Source organism: Bos grunniens, chromosome 4 (assembly GCF_055505025.1).
Source record: "Bos grunniens cultivar Pamir isolate PY7600 chromosome 4, Bosgru_T2T1.0, whole genome shotgun sequence".
NCBI lineage: Eukaryota > Metazoa > Chordata > Mammalia > Artiodactyla > Bovidae > Bos > Bos grunniens.
The window spans coordinates 32,431,586-32,452,719 of record NC_141168.1 but is presented as its reverse complement, the minus strand read 5'-3'; the positions used below and the strand labels follow the sequence as shown (position 1 = coordinate 32,452,719).

The following is a 21,134-nucleotide window of genomic DNA, read 5'->3' as shown; positions in this document are numbered from 1 at the left end:
ATGAATATTGCCAATTATTTTGGAGTTATCAGTTCAGTTCAGTCACTCAGTCATGTCCGACTCTTTGCGACCACATGAATCGTAGCACGCCAAGCCTCCCTGTCCATCACCAACTCCTGGAGTTCACTCAAACTCATGTCCATCGAGTCGGTGATGCCATCCAGCCATCTCATCCTCTGTTGTCCCCTTCTCCTGCAGCCAATCCCTCCCAGCATCAGAGTCTTTTCCAATGAGTCAACTCTTCGCATGAGGGGGCCAGAGTATTGGAGTTGCAGCTTTAGCATCAGTCCTTCCAGTGAACACCTAGGACTGGAGTTATAGGAGGTGTCTATTTGCATATGACTGATATAGTGTTGCTAAATATCCTTAAATGTCATTTTATTGGGGATACATATCTGGCACACAGCTTGTAATTCACTCCTTTGATACCACATGAGAATAACTGTCCTTTACTAGAATTTTAACCCATTCAAATTTATGCACTGTGATATTTTTAATCTTGTTTTTCTCTCATGTACACCTCCTTCCTCTTAACCTAAAAGACAAACATACACACAAAACCTCTTTATTTCACAATAGTTCTCCTCTTTGCTGCTATTCCCTTGTCTCTCTAGAAATGTGGGGTTTATAATTCCATTTTCATTCTGCTAGGAGTTGCCTTTAAATATTTTAACTACATATTTGAGTATCTTCTTTCCTACCTACTTATCCATTTGCTCATCTCCCCTTGAAAAGATCTGGAACACTTTATCCCCCTGGATCTTCCTACAACAGAATTTAGTTAGAACACTCAGGGTATTTCTGTTGTTTTTGATTCAGATTTTTGTTTTTTGCAGTAGAGACATTTTTTGAAAAATTATTTGTGTCCATTACATTGTTCCATAACCATTTAAGTGATGATCCTTTAGAAAGAATCTTGAAATTTTAATGCTCACCGCCATTTCTCAAACAGACTATCATGCCCAGGTCATTCCTCCACAGTGTCGAGGTCAGCTGGAGTACAGAATGAGTCCATACAGACGGATGACATGCCTCTTGCCTAACAATGTCTTTCTGTTGTTTTCATCCCCCCGCCCCCCAAAAAAAAATTGCCTGAAAGTAAAACTCTCAATTCATTTTTTCACACTCAAAATTCAAAATTCTTCAATAGAAATGTTCCTCCTTTACCTTCTGGTATTTAGCACTGGGGAAGATAAATCTAATGCTATTGTTACTGACTTTGTGTGTGTGTCTGTGGTTTTTCCTCTCCAACTTGAATGTTTATAGAATTTGTCCAAAATTTTTGAAATCCAGAAATGTCATGAAGTTGTGTCTATGTATGTCTCTATATTAATTTTCCCAGTTCTTGGTAGACACTTTATACAGTTAAGGATATATGTCTTTTTAGTTATGGAAATCAGTTTTAAATCTTCATTAATTGTTTCTCCTTCTATACTCCATTTTAGGCTTATGCTATTTCTGGGGTGGACAAAAAAAATCTGTTAAACTTACTGTTTTGCTCATTTACGTCATTTCTCGAAAATTTCCTCTGAATTCCAGGGGACTCTCTTATGCTAAATCACCCAATCTCCATGTTAGTTTTAGCTTTCAAGTACCAGATCTGTTCTTCATTGCCATCAGTGTGTTTTTGTGATTCAGCAACTATTTATTTATTATTTAAATAAATAATAAATATTTATCTATTTATTTATTGTAATTATTTAAGTAATAGTAATTTTTCCTAGTATTTTTCCCAAAGGATGAAAAATGCTATTAAATGTCCTTAACATAGTTAAGAGATTTGTTAAATAAATATGTATTTTCACTCCTCAAAAGGATCTCTTTGATTTTTGAATCTTTGCGTATATGGTGACTCTCCTTTCTTTATCAGCTTGTTTTTGTGATACTGGGATATATCTTTGCTCTGTTCTGTTGTTTAGGCCTTTATCCATATAATACAGTCCTCATAAAGGAGAAGGAAGGAAACCCCTTCTGTGGTTTTTCATTTGTTAGTGGGCTAGGGGAGGCATGCTCATCAGGTAATAAACTAGAAGAATGCAGATACTTTACTTCAAAGGCAGGGGAATTAACTTCTTAGCTAGTTGCTTTCAGGTATCCTGAGACCAGGGTTCTGTAATAGCAGGCCACAAGTGAACTTCTTCCCTGCTGATTGCCCTCCAGCCTGACACCATCTCCCACCCCTTCTGCTGTGGATATTTGGAGATTTGTATAAAAAGACAGCTGTAGTTTTAGCGAGATGAAAAAGAATTTACCAGAAGACCTGACTTTATCAAGGAAAGTCTCTCTGCTGTTGAGCCTATCTTTTTCACTCTTTGTGGTTATTTTCCTAGCCCTAAATTGAGGTGCTGCCCTTTTTCATGTATGATCCAACAGCTCTGGTTGCTCCCCCACCTCAGTTGTACTCCACCATTCTCCCATCACTGTGAGCAAGAGCTATATAGTCAGATGCCTTACTCCAGGGCAACAGAGGAATGCTCACAGTCTTCTACTTGCCCTTCTCTGATTGTTTGTACATTGATTTTACCTTTAATATGATGTACATGAAATTTTAAATAAATTAATGTAGAAAAAGTAAAAATAAAATGTTCTCTTTGAAATAATTTCAGTAACAAAATTATATTTAAATTTCACACTAACAATAAAGCAATGGGGATGTTTTCTCCATAAAACTTATGACAGTATAACAATTAAAATCAATAAAAGGATAAAATTCTACTTCTGTATTGTGTGACCTCTGTATTACTCTATTAGCAGTGGACAAAAATTCTGATCATCAAACAAAGAGTCCTGGATCTTCTAAGGACCAGGCCTGTGGACTTCTAAAATCTTAGTTGTTGGTTCTGACTGATGCTTCTTTCTGATTTCCTCTACTTCACCATCATCAAGTAAAAATGAAGCCAGTAGCGGAATTTGAGAAAAATAGTTCTTAGCCAGGAAGTGTTTGTGTTTGATCTTGTGAATAAACAAGGGTTCATATCCCTGAAAAGAAAAAAAGTCAGATTGTATTAAATGTCACTGATAAATCTTGCCAAACAAAAACACGTTTATGCCTCAGTGCCTTTGCTTGTCAGTTCTTTCAGCTCAGGAAACTTTTTTTTCCCTCACTTTGTCCATCATTTTACAGGGCTCAGCTTTTGATACTTAAACCTGGAAGTCTTTCTAGATTTTCTCTCTGACCTGAGTCCAAACTAACCCCTCCTTCTTCCATACCTGCAAGCACTTTCATATATTTTTAAATGTGTATTTAATTCATTCTGCCTTGGACTTCACTATCTACTTGCAAGTCTCTTCCATGATAATAAAGAAGACTCCTTAAAGATTCAAACTGGGTCTTATTCATACATGTGTCTCTGGTCACCTTAGGTAAACAATCAATATTTTTGTGTGAATGTTCTTGTCACCTTGGTTCTCTTTAAATCTATTTCAATACTGATACAATTACCAACTTGAATTTTTTTCTAAAATTAGTCCTTCCCCTTATATCTCCAGAGTTCAAAATAAAGATCACAATGTACAGCAGAAACTAATACAACATTGTAAAGCAATTATTCTCCAATAATAAAATAAAAATTAAATAAATAAACAATGGTGCTGTGACCATGTAAACTTCTTTTCTGTCACCCTTTTTACTACCACAGATGTGAGTGTCTGCACTATTTCTCTTCTGTCTTCTAAACAGAAAATAATCTTCCTGCCTTTTAGCAAATTTTTGTGCGTTTCCATTTTTCTTTGTTACTAACATTTAACACTCCCTGTCTCTCCACAGCTGTAACAGCACTTTGAACGTTCTCTGTTAGGTAGCTTTGCCACATTACAGACAAAGAAAACATCTGTTTTCTAATAAAAGGGGCACACTGCAAGTTGCCAATCCGATATTCATTCTCTCTTCCATTCATATTTAGAGGCCTGATTTTACAGAGGGGCCCGATTGTGTATTCTGTGACATGCTCAGCTTTCTTAGCCTTTATTATAGCTAGGGTTGATCATATGACAAGTTTCTGGCATTCCTTGAGAGCTCAGTTGGTAAAGAATCTGCCTGCAATGCAGGAGACCCAGGTTGGATTCCTGGGTTGGGAAGATCCCCTGGACAAGGGAAAGGCTACCCATTCCAGTATTCTAGCCTAGAGAATGGTGCAAAGAGTCGGACATGGCTGAGCGACTTTCACTTTCATGTATGTGTGTATGTGTGTATATATATATATACACATATATATGCATATATACACACACATATATATGCACACACATATATATACATGGCAGAAATATGTATATGTGAATATATATACACACACATATGTATATGTGTATATTTTTTAAAAAGAAGTCACTGGATAAAGCTTACAGGGAAGCTCTTCGGGAGTGGGAAGCCTCACCTGTTAAGTACCTTTAGGCTTTTGCTGTATCTAGGAGGTGGGTATAATGCAGGAGGTAAAGTAGCTATCTAACTCTAAGAGTGCACAATCATTAGGATTAAAGCCAAAGTTTAAATATGGCTGTGGAAGAAGTCAGAGGGCCTGGATTTTTGAGAACATTGTAGAGCTACCATACAACCACCCTGTCGTTGCCAAACTCTGGATTCCTGTTATATAAGAAAAGCAGCCCCATATTTGGTTAATTTGTTAAGTTAACTTGCTTGCAAATTGCTTAATTTGTTATTTACAGCTAAGCTCAAATGCAACTGAGATGATTAAGAATTGTATCCATTAGATTTCTCTGTTTTTCCTCAAGCACTCATCATAGTAACCCTCAGATTCAAAAGCAAATTATGGTTGAATTAACAAACACCACTTATTTTCTTTATTAATTTTACCTGACTCTTCTTTTCAACCAAATCACAAAGACTACCTGTACCTCCTCCTAAAATTTGTTTTCTGAAAGGTCAGATTATCTCCTTCCTAAAGATGCTTCCACAGTGTTAGGGTAAAGAAAGCCCTGGAGAAAAGGAGCCAGAGGACATGGCATTCTTACAGAAAACATTACATAGAAGTATCCTGGGCTTATTTTAAGGTTTCCTCTCTGGGATATATATACATATACACAATGGAATAATACTCAATTAAAAAAGAAAGAAAAGCTGCCATTAGCAACACAGATGGACGTAGAAAGTATCATGCTTAGAGAAATAAGTCAAAAAGAGAAAGACAAATGCTTTATATTATCACTTACATGTGCAATCCAAAAAATAAAGCAAATATATATAACAAAACAAAACAGAAACAAGTCATAGATACAGAGAACAAACTAGTAACTACTAGTGGGAAAAAGGAAGGTGTGGGGGCAAGATAGGATTAAGCAACACAAACTACTTTGTATAAATAGATAAGCAACAAGAATATATCGTACAGCATAGGTAAATATAGCCATTGTTTTATAATGACTTTAAATAGAATATAATCTATAAAACTATTGAAACATGTTTTACACTTGAAACTAACTATAATGTTATAAATCAACTATACTTTAATAAAAAAAAAAATTCTTCTCTACAGACAAATTCACCTAGGGAGTTCACTGGCATTCCAAGGAGGCACAGGTTCAATTCCTGGTCAGGAAACTAAGATCTCACATGATGCACAGTGCGACCAAAAAAAGAAAACAACAAAACCCTGATCTAACCTCCTCCCAACACTTCTTAGTCCGTATTTCATTCAAGGAATACTGACACATTTATGTTATATTAATATTAATACAACATTAAACAATACACATAGATAACCTTATAGATTTTCAAAGTGCATAAACAAAGCCAAATCAATCATTAAAGATGAGAATATCACATTATGTTACATACAATAAAAAGAACAATAAGTAACTCTTAAAGAATAATATAATATGGAAAAATATCCAATATTCATTATCCCCATGTTATATATGAGAAAACTGGGGTATTGAGACAGTAACAAACTTGCCCAACTTCTTGCAACTCATAAGTGATAGAGTCAGAATTCAAGCTAAGGCTACTCTTACCCTCTGTGACTTGCCTGGTGGCTTAGACAGTAAAGAGTCCACCTGCAATGAGGGAGACCTGGGTTCGATCCCTGGGTTAGGTAAATCCCCTGGAGGAGGAAATGGCAATCCACTCCAGCATTCTTGCCTGGAGAATCCCATGGATAGAGGAACCTGACAGGCTACAGTCCATGGGGTCACAAAGAGTCAGACCCGACTGAGCGATTAAGCATAGCACTCTAATCCTCTATACCAGATTCATGTTTTTAGCTAATGTTTATAAAATTTTACAAAGCAAAGAAGGCAGGTCCTAATGTCCTGTGGATCCTCAGTGACAGATGGGGAAATACTGGGTCAGGTCTCCTGACTTTAAATCCACCATTTTCCTACTTTGGCCAGTGTACACACTGTGAGAAACTGATCTGCCTCATATACAGTTCAGAGAACAGAAGCCTTTCTCCATGCTTTCCCTACAATTTGTGTCATGACTGACTGTAGGAGTCAAGATTATTTTAATGGTTAAGTATTTTTTTTCTCAATGAGATAGCAAATGTGTGTTAAGCCACTTCAGTAGTGTCCAACTCTTTGCGACCCTATGGACTGTAGCTCACCAGGCTCTGTCCGTGGGATCCTCCAGGCAGGAATACTGGAGTGGGTTGCCATTTTCTCCTGCAGAGGACTTTCCCAACCCAGGGATCAAACCTGCCTTTCCTATGTCTCCTGGACTGGCAGGCGGGTTCTTTACCACTAGTGCCACCTGGGAAGCCCTTTGATAGCAAATAGCTCTGTGTATCTAGGAAATTCTGGAAATGCTTTACTTTGCCACAAGACATAATCTGTTCTTTAACTAGGATGAATATTAATACTTAAAAATTACACCAGTCCCAAACCATAAAACATCAATTTATTTTAGTTTGTCTGAAATAACAATTATGTTTGAAGTCACTTCTTTATTTACAATAGGCTTACTTAGTGTAAATGGAGCTCTATTTACAGAAATTCAATAAGATCCTGAAATTAGAAACGCATGTGAATAAAACATTTAATTTGATACTGCAGTAACTTGATTAAATACACAAAGGGAGCTTGCGCATTAATTGTAGAAGCAGTGGAATATCACCTTTGGGAATGAACTTCAATTCCACTATGGTTCCTATATGAAATGATTCTGCTAGCATTGGCTAGGCTTCCAGTAATTGAATATTTATGGGGCAGCTTAGTTCACTAAATATAATATTTAACACGGCTTCAGTTTGTTACCCTTTCCTCCAGTCCCTAGAGTGAAATTTTTCTTATCCTGGCATCTACTGGAAAATTATTCAAAAAAGTGAACAATTTAATTACTTCCTCCTCTTTATACCTTCCCCCTCCCCAGTAAAAACACCTACAGGGAAGAGCACGATTCAAAATGACTATTATGTTTGAAGTCATTTCTTTATTTTCCCTTAGCTGACATCTTGCATCAAATAAGTACAGCAATTTAATCAGTGGGAAGCAGAGATTCAGTATCAGCTGTTGGGATCGAAGGTTTACTTAGTGCAAATGGAGCTTTCTGAGAACTCATCAGGGACCCCTCAATTCTGTTCATCAAAATGTTTTACAGATTGCATCTTGTAAGTTACTGAAATTAAATGGTGTTTAATTTTTATAGCACTTTCCCCACTCCTAGCTAGTTGGAAGCAAATGAAAAATTAAGCCTCAGAACTACACCCCATCGGTAGGATTGCCATTTAGGACACAAAATTATGAACAGAATTTATCTGAGAAGTTAGTGTGCTTTTAGGCAGACCTGTAAAGAATAATCAAAGGACAGATTCTAGGTTCCATAATACCTATCTGGTGATAGTATTCATCTATTCACTCAACAAATACATATTAATTATCTACTCTGTGACACTGTTGTAAGTATTAGAGATATAGACACAAAAAAACTAAATAATATCCCTGGCTCTTGTGAAATTTACTGTGGTACTAATGTGCTTGAACTTGCTATTATTAGGAGGGAGTGGTTTCATGTTAGGTACTTGTAAGACTTCCAAATGTCTTATCTTTATCTCTTATGTGCCTTGCTGCCAAGCTGCTGCCAAGTCACTTCAGTCATGTCCGACTCTGTGTGACCCCATAGACGGCAGCCCACCAGGCTCCCCCGTCCCTGGGATTCTCCAGGCAAGAATACTGGAGTGGGTTGCCATTTCCTTCTCCAATGAATGAAAGTGAAAAGTGAAAGTGAAGTCGCTCAGTCATGTCTGACTCCCAGCAACCCCATGGACTGCAGCCCACCAGGTTCCCCCATCCATGGGATTCTCCAGGCAAGAGCACTGGAGTGGGGTGCCATTGCCTTCTCCCTTTTGTGCCTTAACCTCCTTTAAATTTCAATCTCTGCCATACATACCATCCAGGTATTTGTTACTGTTATCCATGGGTTCTCTGTTGCTTAATCCAATGAAACTATTCAAATTATGCATGGAATGTAGTAAAAGGCAGTCAAGTGAAAGTGAAAGTTGCTCAGTCATGTCCAACCCTTTGCGACCCCGTGGACTATACAGTCTATGAAATTCTCCAGGCCAGAATAGTGGAGTGGGTAACCTTTCCCTTCTCCAGGGGATCTTCCCAACCGAGGGATCAAACCCAGATCTCCTGCATTGTGGGTAGATTCTTTACCAGCTAAGCTATCAGGGAAACCCTAAAAGGCAGTCAAGTTACTTCTAATAATTCCAGTGATCAAACTAAGGTCACAGATTGATTTTCTTACCTCTTCAATACTCTTTAGCTTGAGATGAGTAGCGCCTTCATCTTTGGTAAGAAGAATGCAGTTCCAGGGAGACCATTCCACAGACTTATCCCATCTAACCATGACCAGATCATTGAGATCCTTCCAAGCACTGAGCACAGACTGGGATGCCCAGATATTCTCTGTCAGGTACTGTATATCTTGTAGCTGCATGTCAAAACATATTTTTAAGATAAAAATATTCTAAACATAAAATTTTATTCTAACCATAAAATTTCTTTAAGATTATTATATTCCTTGAAAAAACAAATTGAGTGTATTTTTTAAAGGGAAACAGTATTCATGAGGTTTTCAGCACACATGGTGGTGGTTGTGGTTTAGTCACTAAGTTGTGTCTAACTCTTGGGACTCCATGGACTTAGCCCACCAGGCTCCTCTGTCCATGGAAATTTTCAGGCAACAGTACTGGAGTGGGTCACCATTTTCTTCTCCAGGGGATCTTCCTGATCCAGGGATCAAACCTGGGTCTGCTACATTGCAGGAGATCTTCTGCATTGTAGGCAGATTCTGTACCAACTGAGCCACCAGGGAAGCCTTTCAGTCCCCATGTGTGTGTGCTGTGCTTAGTCGCTCGGTTGTGTCTGGCTCTTTGTGACCTCATGGACTGTAGCCCACCAGGATCCTCTGTCCATGGGGATTCTCTAGGCAAGAATACTGGAGTAGGTTGCCATGCCCTCCTCCAGGGGATCTTCCCAACCCAGGGATCGAACCCAGGCCTCCCGCATTGCAGGCGGATTCCTTACCAGCTGAGCCACCAAGGAAGCCCAAGAATACTAGAGTGGGTAGCCTATCCTTTCTCCAGGGGATCTTCCCAACCAGAGAATTGAACCGGGGTATCCAACAATGCAGATGGATTCTTTACCAACTGAGCTACCTGGGAAGCCCAATCTCTGCTCACTCTGCAGATTGGAAACTATGTTACCAATCTCACAGTCATGACTGCATCCAGAGAAAGCAGTGTGTATTTCTTCCAACATGCTAGTTGTACCTTACATTTATATGGTATTAAGTACTTTCTAAAATTCATTAGTAACTTTCAGCTTATCCTCAGGGTTATTTGCAGATCATTTTATTCCCATTTTAGAAATTAGGAAATTAAGATGTGAAAAAGAATAAGCAATTCAGTTAGTGTTATTAAAAACATCATTGTTTTAGTGAAAAAAAAAAAAGAGGGAAAGGGGGGAAATGAAATAACTGCTTATAAACTTTTTAAAAATTTAAAGCATATTAGCTACAGCTCTTGAAATGACTTTTTATCAAGAGGACTGCATATATAAACTTAGGACTGCCAGACGGGCAAGCTTCAGAAAGCATAAACACAGGAAGAAGAACCATTATTTTAAAGGCTTGGATGGGAAAGAAGAAATCTTTTCTGTAAAATCAATGAACAGGTTTCATCCATGACTGGCAACATTTACTCATCATACCTGTATCAGGAAAGCAATTTCAGAACCATCTTCATAATCAGCTTCTGAACAGTAGAGCCGTTGAAGTAAACATTTGTACTTCAAATATGATTCTCGTTTTCGACTCTCATTGTCAAGGTTAATGCACTGACGACAGTGGTAAATGCGGTGTGAGGTGGATGATACAGGAAACTCTGTAGAAGGCAAATAGAGCTGGCAACTGTGGCAAAAGTAAATTTTCTTATAGAACTTCAATGGGTCCTGAGGGACCTAAACAATAAAAAAAGAGAAAGAAAGAGAAGTTTAATAGCCAGGCAAAATGTTAAGAGCTAACTTATCTTCAGTTCAGTTCAGTTGCTAAGTCGTGTCCGACTCTTTGTGACCCCAAGAATCGCAGCACGCCAGGGCTCCCTGTCCATCACCAACTCCCGGAGTTCACTCAGACTCATGACCATCAAGTCAGTGATGCCATCCAGCCATCTCATCCTCTGTCGTCCCCTTCTCCTCCTGCCCCCAATCCCTCCCAGCATCAGAGTCTTTTCCAATGAGTCAACTCTTCAAATGAGGTGGCCAAAGAACTGGACTTTCAGCTTTAGCATCATTCCTTCCAAAGAAATCCCAGGGCTGATCTCCTTCAGAATGGACTGGTTGGATCTCCTTGCAGTCCAAGGGACTCTCAAGAGTCTTCTCCAACACCACAGTTCAAAAGCATCAATTCTTCAGCACTCAGCCTTCTTCACAGTACAACTCTCACATCCATACATGACCACAGGAAAAACCATAGCCTTGACTAGACGAACCTTTGTTGGCAAAGTAATGTCTCTGCTTTTGAATATGCTATCTAGGTTGGTCATAACTTTCCTTCCAAGGAGTAAGCGTCTTTTAATTTCATGGCTGCAGTCACCATCTGCAGTGATTTTGGAGCCCCCAAAAATAAAGTCTGACACTGTTTCCACTGTTTCCCCATCTGTTTCCCATGAAGTGATGGCACCGGACGCCATGATCTTCATTTTCTGAATGTTGAGCTTTAAGCCAACTTTTTCACTCTCCTCTTTCACTTTCATCAAGAGGCTCTTTAGTTCCTCTTCACTTTCTGCCATAAGGGTGGTGTCATCTGCATATCTGAGGTTATTGATATTTTTCCCAGCAATCTTGATTCCAGCTTGTGCTTCTTCCAGCCCAGAGTTTCTCATGATGTACTCTGCATATAAATTAAATTAAAAAGGGTGACAATATACAGCCTTGATGTACTCCTTTTCCTATTTGGAACCAGTCTGTTGTTCCATGTCCAGTTCTAACTGTTGCTTCCTGATCTGCATACAAATTTCTCAAGAGGCAGGTCAGGTGGTGTGGTATTCCCATCTCTTTCAGAATTTTCCACAGTTGATTGTGATCCACACAGTCAAAGGCTTTGGCATAGTCAATAAAGCAGAAATAGATGTTTTTCTGGAACTCTCTTGCTTTTTCCATGATCCAGCAGATGTTGGCAATTTGATCTCTGGTTCCTCTGCCTTTTCTAAAACCAGCTTGAACATCAGGAAGTTCACAGTTCACATATTACTGAAGCCTGGCTTGGAGAATTTTGAGCATTACTTTACTAGCGTGTGAGATGAGTGCCTCATGTGTGAGACCACCCAACCTGCCTCTTGAGAAATCTGTATGCAGGTCGGGAAGCAACAGTTAGAACTGGACATGGAACAACAGACTGGTTACAAATAGGAAAAGGAGTACATCAAGGCTGTATATTTTCACCCTGCTTTTTTAACTTATATGCGGAGTACATCATGAGAAACGCTGGACTGGAAGAAACACAAGCTGGAATCAAGATTGCCGGGAGAAATATCAATAACCTCAGATATGCAGATGACACCACCCTTATGGCAGAAAGTGAAGAGGAACTAAAAAGCCTCTTGATGAAAGTGAAAGAGGAGAGTGAAAAAGTTGGCTTAAAGCTCAACATTCAGAAAATGAAGATCATGGCGTCCAGTGCCATCACTTCATGGGAAACAGATGGGGAAACAGTGGAAACAGTGTCAGACTTTATTTTTGGGGGCTCCAAAATCACTGCAGATGGTGACTGCAGCCATGAAATTAAAAGACGCTTACTCCTTGGAAGGAAAGTTATGACCAACCTAGATAGCATATTCAAAAGCAGAGACATTACTTTGCCAACAAAGGTTCGTCTAGTCAAGGCTATGGTTTTTCCTGTGGTCATGTATGGATGTGAGAGTTGTACTGTGAAGAAGGCTGAGCGCTGAAGAATTGATGCTTTTGAACTGTGGTGTTGGAGAAGACTCTTGAGAGTCCCTTGGACTGCAAGGAGATTCAACCAGTCCATTCTGAAGGAGATCAGCCCTGGGATTTCTTTGGAAGGAATGATGCTAAAGCTGAAACTCCAGTACTTTGGCCACCTCATTTGAAGAGTTGACTCATTGGAAAAGACTCTGATGCTGGGAGGGATTGGGGGCAGGAGGAGAAGGGGACGACAGAGGATGAGATGGCTGGATGGCATCACTGACTTGATGGTCGTGACTCTGAGTGAACTCCGGGAGTTGGTGATGGACAGGGAGCCCTGGCGTGCTGCGATTCTTGGGGTCGCAAAGAGTCGGACATGACTGAGCGACTGAGCTGATCTGAGATGAGTGCAATTGTGCGGTTTGAGCATTCTTTGGCATTGCCTTTCTTTGGGATTGGATTGAAAACTGACCTTTTCCAGCCCTGTGGCCACTGCTGAGTTTTCCAAATTTGCTGGCATATTGAGTGCAGCACTTTCACAGCATCATCTTTCAGGATTTGAAATAGCTCAACTGGAATTCCATCACCTCCACTAGCTTTGTTCGTAGTGATGCTTTCTAAGGCCCACTTGACCTGACCGGCACACTAAGCGCAGGCAAAGCGCGGCCGAGTGGAGGTACCCCACATCCGAGGTCAGGGGCAGAAGCCGGGAGGACCCCATGCCCGAAAGGCGGTGGCCAAGAGGAGTTACCCCATGTCCAAGGTCAGGGGCAGTGGCTGAGAGTGCCAGGCTGCGACAGTGCAGAAATGGTGGAGGTGAGCTACCCCATGTCTGAGGTTGGGGGGTGGCTGAGAGGAGCTACCCCACGTCCGAGGTCAGGGGCAGCGGCCGAGAGGAGCTTCCCCACGCCGGAGGCCAGGGGTGGCGGCCGGGAGGACCAGCCCCACTTCTAAGGAGCCGTGGCTGCACGGGCGCAGGAGGGCCTAGAGGAGCTATCCCACGTTGAAGATCAGGAAGGGCGGCGGTGAAGAGATACCCCTTGTCCAAGGTAAGGTGCAGCGGCTGTGCTTTGCTGGAGCAGCCGTGAAGAGATAGCCCACGCCCAAGGTAAGAGAAACCCAAGTAAGACTGTAGGTTTTGCAAGAGGGCATCAGAGGGCAGACACACTGAAACCATACTCACAGAAAACTAGTCAATCTAATCACACTAGGACCACAGCCTTGTCTAACTTATCTTAGAATGAGATAAATAGTTGGTTAATCTTAAAGTTATATTTTTCCCTAACTTTCTATTCTATGAAAAATTTAAATTTCAAGTCATATTCATTCGCTCTGTCAAAATGTTAAAACTCTATTGTTCATCAACTTTTAGATACATGTGGTAAAATCACCTAGAAAATTAACTGGCTGAAAAAAATGAGTAGGTAGAGGCTTTGAGTTGCAATAGCAAGAAAACTTTCCAAAAAGAAGGGGGAAAAAAGTCCTTTGACACTTATTTTTAAGAAGAATTTAGATTTTTGGTGCTATTCTGTATTAATTTTTCTTACAGGCAATAGATAAATTCATATATAAATAAAAGCCCACTAAAACAAGTGTTCTCATTTCATTCCAACTTCACACTAAATTTGGGTTGGCTCATTCATCAGTGTTCAAACTCTGAAATTCTGCATTTTTATATAGTAGTTCTATTTCTAATTTTTTGAGGAACCTCCATAATGGCAGTATGAATTTCCATTTCCACTAACAGTACACAAGGATTCCCTTTTTTTCACATCCTTGCCAATACTTGTTATCTTCTGTTATTTTAATAACAGACATTTTAACATTGAGGGGGTGATATTTCATTGTGGTTTTGATTTGCATTTCTCTGATGATTAGTGATAATGAGTGACAATTTTTCATATACATGTTAACTATTTGTATGCCTTCTTCAGGAAAGTGTTTGTTCAGGTCCTTTGCCCATTTTTAAATTGGATTAAAATTATTTTGCTATTGAGTTGTATAAGTTGTTTTGGATATTACCTCATCTGACACATTAATTAAAAGTACTCTTACTCAAAGATGCTATCATCTGAGTCTTCTTTTTTCTGGTGGGAGGACTTGTATTTATTATATTTTTTAAGTATTGAAATATATTACTTGATGTACAATATTATGTTAGTTTCAGATGTTCTACACAATGATTTGACAAAATGATTTGGTGAGAACTGCCAATACCATGTTGAATAAAAGTGGCAAGAGTGGGCATCCTTTTTTTGTTCCTGATCATAGAGAAAATGCTTTCAGCTGTATACTATTGAGTATTATGTTGGCTGTAGGTTTGTCATATATGGCCTTTATTATGTTGAAGTGTGTTCCCTCTATATCCACTTTGTTGAGAAATTTTAACCACAAATAAACATTGAAGACTGTCAAAACTTTACCTGCATCTATTGAAATGATCATATAATTTTCATTCTTCAATTTGTTAATGTGGTATATGATACTGAATTGCAGTGTTGAAACATTCTTGCATCCCAGAGATGTCTCTCTTGATCATGGTGCATGATCCTTTTAGTGTGTTGTTGAATTCAGTTTGCTAACCTTTTGTTGAGTACTTAAGCATGTATGTTCATCAGTGATATTTGTATGTAATTTTCTGTGTTGTCTTTGGTTTCAGTATCATGGTGATGCTGTCCTCAAAGAGTGAGTTTGAAAATATTCTTTCCCCTTCAGCTTTTTGGAGTAGTTTGGGAAGGATAAATGCTAATTCTTCTTTAAATGTTTAATACCATTTCCTGTGAAGCAGTCTGGTCATGAGCTTTTGTTTGTTGGGAATTTTTGATTACTGATTCAATTTCATTACTGGTAATTGGTCTGTTCACTATTTCTATTTCTTCCAGATTCATTCTGGGAGACTGTATATTTGTAAGATTTTATCTATCTCTTGTAGTTTGTCTACTTTATTGGTGTATAAACTGTTCATAGTAAAATCTCTTATAATCCTCTGTATTTCTGTAGTGTTGGTTGTAACTTTATTTCCTTTTTTATTTCTGATTTTATTGACTTGGTACCTCTATTTTTCTTGATGAGTCTGTCTAATTTTGTTTATCTTTTCAAAGAACCAGCTCTTAGATTTATTATTAATCTCTATTTTATTTATTTCTGCTCTGATTTGTATTATTTCTTTCCTTCTACTAATTTTGTGTTTTGTTTGTTCTTCTTTTTCTAATTTGCATAGGTGTAATGTTAGGTGGCTTATTCTTTTCTTATTTCCTGAAGTAGGTTTGTATCACTATCAACTGTCCTCTTAGAACTGCTTTTACTGCATCTCATTAGTTTTGGATCATTGTCTTTTCATTTTTATTTGTCACCAGGTATTTTTTTAATTTTCTGTTTGATTTATTCAGTGAACCATTGGTCATTTAGTGCACATTGCTTAACCTCCCAATGTTTGTGTTTTTTGCAGTTTTTTTTTTTTCTTGTAGCTGATTTCTATTCTTATACGGTTTGAAAAGATGATTGATAGATTTCAGTCTTCTTAAATTTATTGAGACTTGTTTTGTGGCCTAGCATGAGATCTATACTGGAGAATGTTCCATGAGCACTTGAAAGGATTGTGTATTTCACTGCTTTTGGAGGGGATGTTTCATATACAATATCTATTAAGTCATTTGGTCTACAATGTCATTTAAGGCCACTGTTTCCTTATTGATTTTCTGTTTCAATGATCTGTCCATTGATGAAAGTGGGGTGTTAAAATTCCCTACTATTATTGTGTTACTGTCAATTTTTTCCTTTATGTTTGTTGCATTTCCTTTATATATTTAGCTAATCCTGGTTTGATACATATATATTCACAGTTGCTATCTTCTTGTTGGATTGATCACTTTATAATTATGTAATGTCCTTCTTTGTCTTAGCACAGTCTTTGTTTTAAAGTCTATCTTTTCCCTGGTGGTTCAGACATTAAAGAATCCACCTGCAATGGAGGAGACCTGGGTTTGATCCCTGGGTTGGGAAGGTCCCTTGGAGGAGGGCATGGCAACACACTCCAGTATTCTTGCCTGGAGAATCCCCATGGTCAGAGGAGCCTGGCGGGCTACAGTCCATGGAGTCACAAAGAGTCAGACATGACTGAGCAAATAAGCACAACTAAGCATGCACTCCAGTTTTCTTTTTGCTTTCATTTGCATGGAATACCCTTTTCCATCCCTTCACTCTCAGTCTGTCTGTTTCTTTAGATCTGAAGAAAGTCTCCTGTAGGCAACATATACATGGCTCTTGTATATTTTTTATCCATTCAGCCATTCTATATCTTTTATTTGGAGCATTTAGTCCATTTACATTTAAAGAAATTATTGATAGGGATGTACTTATAACCATTTTGTTTATTGTTTTCTGGTTGGTTTATGGTTTTTTATTATTGTTTTTGTTGCTCCTTTCTTCTTTTGTTCTCTTCCTCTTATGATTTGATGACTTTCTTTAGTGTCATGTTTGGATTTTCTCTTTTGTGTGTTTATCTATTACAGGTTTTGGCTTGTGGTTACCATGAGGTTAATATACAACAACATATATTATTTTTAAGTTGATGTTCCCTTAAGTTCAAATGTGTTCTAATATCCCTGTATCTTTATTCCACCAGCCACCAATGCCATTTTTAATATTTCTGACATTATATTTTACATCTTTTGTTTTTTGTATCCTTTAATTACTTATTGTGGATAGATGATTTTACTACTTTTGTCTTTTAACCTTCCTACTAGTTGTCTAAGTGGTTGATCTACTATCTTTACTGTATGTTTGCCTTTACTAATAAGATCTTTGCTTTCATAACTTTCTTATTTCTAGCTGTAGTCTTTTCTGCTTAGAGTAGTCCTTTAAAATTTCTTGTACAGGTGGTTTAGTGATGCTGAATTATTTAAGCTTTGGTTGTTAGTAAAACTCTATCTCCCTTTCAAATCTGAATGATAGCCTTGCCAGGTAGAATATTCTTGATGGTAGTTTTTTTTTTCCCCCCTTTTCTCACTTTGAATATATTATGCCAATCCTTTTCAGCCTGCAAAGTTTCTGTTGAAAAGTCAGCTGATAGTCTTAAGAGTTTCCTTGTATGCTACTAGTTGCTTTTCTCTTTTTGTTTTGAATGGAATCTTTTTTTTTTTTGAGCAGTAAGTCTCAACAGTGTGCTTAAAATATTAACATTAACTAAACCATGGTTGGAAAAAGATGTGCTGTTATATAAACTTTTGTTTTTCCATTTACAGAGCACAAGCAGAACAGCTTGGTAATAAATCTTAAGGGACCCTAGTATTTTCAGAATAGTAAATGAGCACTGGCTTAAACTTAAAGTCACCAGCTGCATTAGCTGAGAGAGTCAGTCTGTCCTTTAAGGCTTTGAAGTTAGGAATTTGACTTCTTTCTAGCTATGAAAGTCCTAGATATCATCTTCTTCCAGTATAAGGCCATTTCATCTGTACTAAAAATCTGTTGTGTAGTGTAGCCATCTTCATTAATTATCTTGGCAAGATCTTCTGGATAACTTGTTGCTTCTACGTTTATGTTATGGAGGGCTCTTTTCCCTAAATCTCATGAACCAACTGCTGTGAGCTTCAAACTTTTCTACTGCAGCTTTCTTACCTCTCTCAGCCTTCAAGAAAATGAAGAGCATTAGGGCCTTGCTCTGGACCAGGCTTTGGCTTATGGAAATGTTATGGTAGGTCTGATCTTCTATCCAGACGACTCAAACTCTCTCCACACCAGCAACAGGGCTGTTTCAATTTCTTATCACTCATGTGTTCACTGGAGTAGCACTTTTAATTTCCTTCAAGAACTTGTCGTTTGCATTCACAAGTTGGCTAACTGGTGCAAGAGGCTTAGCTTTTGGCCTATTCTCATTAAGTTTAACCATTTCCAGCTTTTGATTTAAAGGTAGAGGTGTGCAACTCTTCTTTTCACTTAAACCATTAGAGGCTTTTCTAAGGTTATTAACTTGCCTAATTTCAATAATGTGTCTCAAGGAATAGGGGTTGTCTGAGGAGGAGGCCTGGTGTGCTGCAATTCATGGGGTCGCAAAGAATTGGACACGACTGAGCAACTGAACTGAACTGAGAAGAGGAAGAGAGAAGGAAGCACCACCAGTTGGTAGAGCAATCAGAATACACACATCAGTTAAATTTGCTGTCTTATATGGGCAAAGTTTATGATGTCCCAAAACAGTTATAATAGCAACATCAAAGATCAACAACCACAAATCACTGTAACAAACTTAATAAACATGAGAAAGTGTGAAACATTCTAAGAATTACCAAAATGTGACACAGAGACACAAAGTGAGCAAAAGCTGTTGGAAAAATTGTGCCAATAGATTTGCTCAATGAAGGGTTGCCACAATCTTCAACTTATTTAAAAAAAGGAAGAAAGAAAAACAGCAACTGCAAAGTTCAATAAAGTGAAGTGCAATAAAACATGGTATGCTTGTACATATCATATGATTCCATTTATAGGACAGGGTTAGGTATAACTACAGAAATAAAATGCTGAACAGTGTTTACCAAGGGTTAGGCATCCTGGGGGACTGATTATAAAGTAGCATAATGAGGGAATTTCAGGGAGGTGAAAAGACTATTTTATCTTGATTGTGCTATTGGCTGTTGATTACACAACACTGTATTTGTCAAAACTTATCAAAAACATTGGATTTTACCAAAGATAAATTTAAAAAGTGAATAAAATGGTATAATGTTATGTGAATGTATAGAACACTGAATTCTATTATACTGCCACAAGCATATGAAAATTGTGTAAGTCCATAGAAGACTAAAAAGTAGTTTGGAAAAATAGAACAATGATAAATAATTTGATGGTCAACTTTTCTCTTGGGCTTTTGTTATATTTTAAAGTTCTCCTGCAATATAATTAAGTTTCAAAAATTCATTAAAAGAAACAACATAAAAATCAAACAATTTTACTTTTTCTAAAAGATTCTACTGAGATTTTTGCTTATGTTAAGAAAAATAGATGTTTGGTCAGCTTCTCAAATTATTAGAGATTATTACTCTAAAAATAATCATTGGAACAACATTATTAATATTTCAAACTCTTTAACAAGCCCCTCAAAAAATTTACTAAAGGTGTTTTAAATAGTCTTGCAAAGTAAGATGGCAAAGCTTTTAGAAAGAAAAATCTCCAAAGATGGCTAAGCATATTGGAGTTGGAAAAAGTAATTTAATTCAAATATTACATTTGAAGTTCTTGCAGGATATCTATGTGAATCACTTCAGTAATAATTATAACTATGTGGTAAGTATTATAAAGGAACACAAAGGTGCATGTAGAATCTCAGAAATGAAGAGTTTAACTTTTTCTGAGGCCTAATGAAGAAGAGTGCATGTGAACTGAGTCCTAAAAAATAAAGAGGAGCTGGCTGGGTAAAGTCAGGGACAACATTCCAGGTGGAAGCAACAGAATGTGCAAAAGCTGGAAGGTGTGAGAGATTGTGAGGTATTCAATACAGTACAGTATTCAACTGGACACTTGATCCAGAGAGTAGGAGAGAATTCAAGGTTGGAAATACAAACAGAAAACGTTAAATGGTTCATTTATCAACATAAAAAATATCATTCAAAGAAAATTTCATCAATAAGATGATCTTCCACATGGACCCCTAGTAAAGTACTAAAGAAAATTTGAATATACCTCATTTTACTATAGCATGAAAAGTGAAGTCGCTCAGTCATATCCGACTCTTTGCTACCCCATGGACAGTAGCCTGCACCAGGCTCCTCCAAGCATAGAATTCTAATAAAGGAATACAGGGGGGAAAAAAGGTAGAGTACCTTAAGGTGTCTCGCAACTTCTGGATTAAACAGAGGTGTTTTGATGTAATGAAAAAAGAGTGTTGCGATCCTTTTTCTGAGTCCTTCAAGATTCTGATGTTTAACTCCTCTCATCATAAGGTCAACCTCCCTGTCAATCAATTCCAGGATTTCCTGAGTCAGTTTACATTCATGTTCCTGTGTAAAATACACACACATATTTTGTATAGAACATTAAATATCATCAAGTTAGCTTTTAAAGTTATCACCCAAACAAGCTAAATCTAGATTCCAAAAGTAATGAACCATTGCTAATGTGAGTATAGATGAAAGTGAAAGTGAAAGTCACTCAATCATGTCCAACTCTTTGCAACCCCATGGATACTCCATGGAATTCTCCAGGCCAGAATACTGGAATGGGTAGCTGTTCCCTTCTCCACGGGGTCTTTCCAACCCAGGGATTGAACCCAGGTCTCTCACATTGCAGGTGGATTCTTTATCAGCTGAACCACCAGGAAATCCCATAAGTATAGATGGATACCACTAATTTGGAAAAGAAATTGACATTATCTACTGGAATTTAAGATATCCATAATCTACAACCCAGCAATTCTACTAAAGTGCTTTAAAGAAATGTGCACGGAGTCATTGTTCAAACCAGTTCAAAATCAGAAATAACCAAATATCCATAAATAAATTGATCACATAAATAAGTGAAAAAGTAGGTGGCTCAGATGGTAAAGAATCCACTACAACACAGGAGACGGAGGTTCAATCCCTAGGTCAGGAAGATCGCACGGAGAAGGGAATGGCTACCCATTCCAGTTTTTCTGCATGGAGAATTCCATGAACAGAGAAGCCTGATGGACTACAGTCCATGGGTTCACAAAGAGTCAGACACAACTGAGTGACTGTGAGTGATTAACACTTTTGTTCATACAATAAAGTATTATCTAATAT

At 38.0% G+C, this 21,134-nt stretch overlaps 1 protein-coding gene across 5 annotated transcripts in view; it reads right to left on the bottom strand.

The window, feature by feature from the left end:
• Positions 1-2,597: 2,597 nt before the first annotated feature.
• IQUB (IQ motif and ubiquitin domain containing) overlaps positions 2,598-21,134 on the bottom strand; it is a 79,178-nt gene continuing 60,641 nt past the window's right edge. For 3 of the 5 annotated variants that reach the window (XM_086395821.1, XM_086395818.1, XM_086395823.1), the window contains 4 exons: positions 20,196-20,372; positions 10,168-10,416; positions 8,702-8,887; positions 2,598-2,979 (listed from right to left, as the gene is read on the bottom strand). In XM_086395821.1, the coding sequence (XP_086251947.1) occupies positions 2,797-2,979; positions 8,702-8,887; positions 10,168-10,416; positions 20,196-20,372 (795 nt within the window). In that variant the 3' untranslated portion in view covers positions 2,598-2,796. The remainder of the gene's footprint in view (positions 2,980-8,701; positions 8,888-10,167; positions 10,417-20,195; positions 20,373-21,134) is intronic. The other 2 variants (XM_086395819.1, XM_086395820.1) reach the window with 1 other exon arrangement.